Raw genomic sequence first — 5912 nt, 5'->3', positions numbered from 1 at the left:
AAAAAAAAAAAAAAGAAAGAAAAAGAAATCTCTATGAATCATCAGCGGGCGGAATGATAAGTGAGGAAGGTGAGAAAAGGGAAACCAAGGCAGAAATGACAATGAGGCCTTTACCATCCATCTGGGGGGCTGGTGTGGCCTCTTGCAGTTCTGCCCTGCTCAGCTCTCCCGGGAAGAGGCTAAGGAACATCCTCGCCACTAACTCAGGGCAGAGACAGACTGAGAAGGGACATTTGGTCAATAAGGTCCCTTGCAAACATTTGTTGATTCGGATTCTACAGAACTGCATCAAACAAACTGAGAAGTCAATACCCCAAGGACTGGCATGGAGCTTCAGGTGTTTCCCTGAAGAGCCGGCAGTTTGGGGTCCACTCTGGGGTCCAGACTCTCATCCATTGGCGATGCAGGACTCAGCGCTTTATCTGGGCCCGCTGACATCCTGTGACTCTTTCCATATCTGTTGAGGCTCTTGCTGATTGACTGTTCTACTGAGATTATCTTGGGCACGGCTGGGTCCACATTTCCTCCCCAGCACAGCAGTGCCGAGCCCCCTGAGAAGTGCCAGGTTGAGTCGGCCTGTGTAGGCACTTGTGCACGGAGTCATGTACAGGTTCAGAAAAACAGTCCCAAAATTGTGTCTGGGGTTTACAAGACCACACATGGGTTTTTACCAAAGACAGTTTTACAGATCTTGAGACCAAAGAAAGCCATCCAATTTGGTATCCCCAGGAAGGTTTGACAAGTTAATCCCCTTTCCTCTTCAGCCTTTCTACTGTGTTGAAATAGCATGTATTAAAAGTTTAGATGTCTAAGTTATTTCATTAAATAAATACATTTAGCATAAAATCAAGTTTAAACTGTAAATGCCATGTATTAAAAGTTTAGATGTCTAAGTTATTTCATTAAATAAATACATTTAGCATAAAATCAAGTTTAAACTCTTGTCTCTTAGGGGAATGGAATAATTTATTTTACAGGTTTGCGCAGAAGAAAAATGCCCGACGCTTGTCAATCTGGCGCACATGATGAGTCTGTACAGCACACACACCTACTCCAGAGACTGCTCCAACTGGATCAATGTCGTGTGCAGATACCTGCACGACTCCTTCTCTGACACCACGTTTAATCTTGTGACGTACCTTGCAGAGGTAAATTTACAAAATATGCGTGTGCATATGTATTCTTTTCAATTGTTCTGTGGCAGAATTTTCAAGTGACATTTCAGAATTTTTAGAAGCAGCACTGGTACTAATGTTCAAATAGTCTTTATGAGTGAATATCGACATTTTTTTAAAAAGAAAAATATAGGTAATTTCTTTCAGGTACAAAGGAAGTTTTCATAAAGGTGGATTTTTGGGTTTTCGTTTCAAATGTTTGTTTCCTTATTAGTGACCTAACACTAAATAATGTAAACCTCTCTTTTATTTAAAATGCAAAACAGGTTTGTAGTGGTCTGAATCCTAGAGAGTGGTTATAATTCTTATTTCTGCAAAATTAGTTCTTGGCTTTGAAATCCTTTTTAAAATACCAGTACAGTATGCAATAGCATTTCTGCCAGGTAAGTTTTTATTTTGATGCTATATTTGCTTACTATCTAAAATACAGTTTTTGAGGGTATAAAAAAGTACGTGTAGAATAGCATAAAAAGTTAATATTTGTATGATGCATACGAAGGTAACTTCATGCCCTGAAAAGTACATTACTGCGTAGCTAGCCACAAAGAGACCCTCAAAAGGAAGAAATTCCTAATCACTAAAAAGTTGTCCACTTAAAGTAATAGCTTCTTTTTTAAAAAGTCAGCCTCTAGAAATTAAATATAAAACAAACTGAAGTTCTTGAAAGCTGATTAAATATTTCAAATATTGCTCATAACACTAAATCATCAAGGCTGACATCATAAAATGCTTCAGGACTGATAGTTTTTTTTAAGTGTAGGTTTCAGTAGGTTTCCCACCATGAATTTTGTATTTAAGCTGACAGCGTGAACTGTCTGTCTAGCAGCTTCTCAGCCTGAATTAAAGCGTGTCATTAGGTTTATCTAATCACTGTGGCTGTGGGGTGACAGCAATGGAGAACCAGGGCTGCCCTCCTTCATCACCTTTGAATTCAGGTGCCATAGACCAGCTTCCCGTTGGCACCAGCATTCAACTCACCATCAAGGTAGTCCTTGCTCTCTCTGCAGACCCAGTCATGGGTTCTGAGGTCCAGACCTGGCATGATGCAGCTGTGTGTGTACCAGATGTGCACAGTAATTTTCCACTCTGTAAAGAAAATGCTTTTGGTTCCTTTGGTGTTATTTATTATTAATAAATCTCAAATGATTACTAACAGTTATATTAAAACTAGGTACATGTTTCTAAAACTCCATATCTTTAATCTGCCCTGCAAACCTTACAAGGCATGAGATATTGCTATTTTACACTTAAAAAAGAAATCAAGGCTCAGAGAAGTCAGCACCCTTGTCCAACATCATATAGCTAATAAATAGCTGGTATCGTTGGTCTATAAGCAGTTTTTCTTTGGCGATGGTGGTTTTCCTTTTAACCTAAAATAAATGGTTTTTAACCAAGTTAGTTAAGGAAACGAAACACCATAATTTAGATGAAAAATCATTATCTAAGTTTCCTTTCTGAACTAGGGGAAATAGTAGTAATAAACATTACCTTTTACTTTGAACATCTCTAGATTTCTGATAACCTAACTATAAACGCATGGATTTAATCTGTTGTTCTTCAACATCATAAATGTAAATACTGAGTTTTAACTTGATTGATATGTACTTTTCAATATTCCTTTCAGCTCTTAGAAAAAGGATTGTCGAGTATGCAGCAGTCCCTGCTACAGATCATCTACAGTCTCCTGAGCCATATCGACCTGTCTGCAGCCCCAGTCAAGCAGTTTAATCTGGAGATCATAAAGATTATTGGCAAATATGTACAGGTGAGTGAGTGCAAAGCCTGCGTGGGGCATTGTTCATCTCAAAGCCATTGATAATCAAAAAATTGGTAATGCCTTAAATGTCCAAGAGTAAAGTGATTAATCCATAAACCATGTTTTTAAGTATATTTACAACATGGAAAATAGTTTTCATGTAAATGTAAAAAATAGGATCTGAAGGCTAGGACTGTTATGATTCCTACTTTTTTCTTTTTTGAGATAGGGTCTCATTCTATTTCCTAGGCACTGGCTTGATGATAGCTCACTGCATCTGTGAACTCCTGGGTTCAAGCAATTGTCCTGCCACCATGCCTGGATAATTTGTCTTAATTTTGTAGAGATAGAGTCTTGCTGTATTTCCCAAACTAGTCTCAAACTCCTGGCCTCAACCAGTCCTCCCTCCAGCCTCCCACAGTGCTGGAATTATAAGCACGAGTCACTGGGCCTGGCCTAATTCCTACTTTTGATTTTAACAATTCCATCTACAAATGGGCATTTCAGTGATGGCTAGAAATGGCAGCAGCCGTCACCTCTGGAGATGAGGATTGTGAGTCACTGTTATCCTGTCATTGCACTTTTGTTTTTTAACTGGATTTTACATAGTGAACAAAATACCACTTTTAGAAACAGAGGACCTTTTTGAGGGACCTATATCTTAGAGTTACTTTTTCTGTCTGATAACAAGTGTTAAATATTTAGAAGGCAGAAAAGCAAACTTGATTTAAATGTAAATGATAAGTCAGCCTGGTCTGTATTTAATTTCACCTTTGAACTATCTGATAAGAAAAGCATTGATCGCTGAGTGTATCAGCGGATCCAATTTATCAAAGAATGCGGCTGGAATAGATTAATTTTGAGTTTATACTCTAGTTACATTTGCATGTACTAGAGCACAACTTAGGAAAAGATGTACTTAGCTAGAAATGAATTTGTTCTCGTCCATATCGGAAAGAAAGAAGCCTGGATGAAGTGGGTTTATTAGTTTAGTTATACAGGGTGGCCATAAAGTTCGTGTGCAATTTAAATTTAAATATAATTTAAGTATAATCCAGATTACCCAGAAAATCAGTGATTGCAAATATTCAAAAAACGTAGGAGTTTTTGGTGGCCCTAGTTATCTTCTCTGTCTTATCGCTCAATGAGTAAGGCTTTTCCAAGAAATTATACTGCCTTCTAAAGCACATTTCTCCTCTCTTCTTAAAGTTTAATGAAGTTAACTTGTCAAATATTTGCTGGATCTTAACGTAGAAACACACACTGCACTGAATTACTAATTTATGAGCTATGGACACATTTCTTCGGTTCAGAACCACAAGCTTACATGCCTCCCAGACAAACAAGTAACCAGAGGGAACGTGGGTTTGTGCCAAGGAACCTGCTCGTCCCCCGTCTGAAGGGAACATCACCTTGGCTGCCCTGATGGTTGTCATGGTGGAAGACCTGTCCAGTGCACCCAGAACTTCTCAATTTTAGAAAAGCCTGAAATCTAGATTTTTTTCCTCTAAATTCTCCTACTTTTAAAATGTTGGCTCAAATTTCTTCTTAAATGTTATATGAACCAAGATCATCATTTAGCTAATGGCTCATCACAGTAACTTGTGCTGTATTTAAAAACTAAACATTTTATAGAATTGAATTCCCGACACACTCTTACACAGCTACCAGGATGATTCATGGAAATGTCCCTGAAGCCTTTCATGATGTCCAGAGCTTCTAATTATTTCTGTTAGGAAGAAAAATGACAATTTCTGTTTAGTCATGACTTTCTTTAATATAAACTGCTTTATTACAGCGATGTTCTTAAAATGTCACAGTATCGTGCGGACCTTTCATTATTAAATATTTTGTAGTTTAGGTGTCTTTATATCAAGATGTTATTATAACTAAATTGGATAATTCAGTTCTGCCAAAGATTTGTCACTATCTCTTTGCTATTATTTTAGTGGTGTTTTTTTTTTCTCCAGATGTCAACTATGAAGGAATATATATATAAAATACAAGGTTGAGATATGATTTTGGTACCATAAATAAGAAAAAAAAATTTTTTTCTATGCCTTCTTTGAAGTAGGTGGTAAAAGAAAGACATTATAAATTTTTACTACATACATATTTTCATTGTCTGTAGTATACACCAGCTTGCTCTTATATAAATACGTATTTGTGACTTTTACATGTGAATTATCTTTTAAACCAGAGTCCTTACTGGAAGGAAGCCCTTAACATCCTAAAGCTGGTGGTGTCGCGCTCGGCCAGTCTCGTTGTGCCCAGCGACATCCCCAAGACCTACGGAGGAGATGTGGGTTCTCCTGAAATATCCTTCACTAAGATTTTTAATAACGTTTCTAAGGAGTTGCCTGGGAAGACTTTAGATTTTCATTTTGATATATCTGAGGTAAGATCTTCAGGAACTGGCTCATTCATTCCCTCCCTCATTCACTCTCTCGTTCCACCAGCAGTGACTGAGCCCACCCTCAGCGGTGGGCACCTGGCAGCTGTGAGGAAAAGCAGGGGACGGGGGGGACTAGGCCACTCTGAGGAAGCTGACCGTCTCTGGAGGTGAAGGCAGATAAACACGGTGATTGGTGCTTGACTAGAAGTGAGTTTAAAGTGCTTTGCATGCTATCTGGCACCTACCTAAAGGCAGGGTTCCAGGAAGGAAATACATCTGACCTGAGCATTGAAAGACAAAGTAACCCTGGAGAGCCATCTGTGGCAATTTGGGGAGGAGAGGTTAAATGAAAGGACACGGAGCAGGTGTGAGCACAGAGTCCAGAGGACGAGGTGCAGAGTGATGAGAGACTGAAGTAAAGGCACGGGGAGGGCAAGAGCACAGCGATCTGGCTCGGCGCCTGTGGCTCAAGCGGCTAAGGCACCAGCCACATACACCTAAGGTGGCGGGTTCACATCCCCAGCCCGGGCCCGCCAAAACAACGATGGCTGCAACCAAAAAATGGCCAGGCGTTGCGGCGGGGGCC

General features: G+C 39.4%; 1 protein-coding gene across 9 annotated transcripts in view; it reads left to right on the top strand.

Moving 5' to 3' along the window:
* FRYL (FRY like transcription coactivator) overlaps nucleotides 1-5912 on the top strand; it is a 260014-nt gene that overhangs the window by 221493 nt on the left and 32609 nt on the right. For all 9 annotated transcript variants that reach the window (XR_002774533.1, XM_023515972.1, XM_023515970.1 and 6 more), the window contains 3 exons: nucleotides 978-1148; nucleotides 2800-2940; nucleotides 5132-5329. Coding sequence is in view for 8 of the 9 variants with exons in the window: in XM_023515972.1 (XP_023371740.1) it covers nucleotides 978-1148; nucleotides 2800-2940; nucleotides 5132-5329 (510 nt within the window). In the remaining variant the exon portion in view is untranslated. The remainder of the gene's footprint in view (nucleotides 1-977; nucleotides 1149-2799; nucleotides 2941-5131; nucleotides 5330-5912) is intronic.

This window comes from Otolemur garnettii, unplaced genomic scaffold (assembly GCF_000181295.1).
Source record: "Otolemur garnettii isolate 467f Iridium unplaced genomic scaffold, OtoGar3 scaffold00083, whole genome shotgun sequence".
Taxonomy (NCBI): Eukaryota; Metazoa; Chordata; class Mammalia; order Primates; family Galagidae; genus Otolemur; species Otolemur garnettii.
Note: the sequence above shows the minus strand (reverse complement) of the source record. Positions and strands in the feature narration are given on the sequence as shown.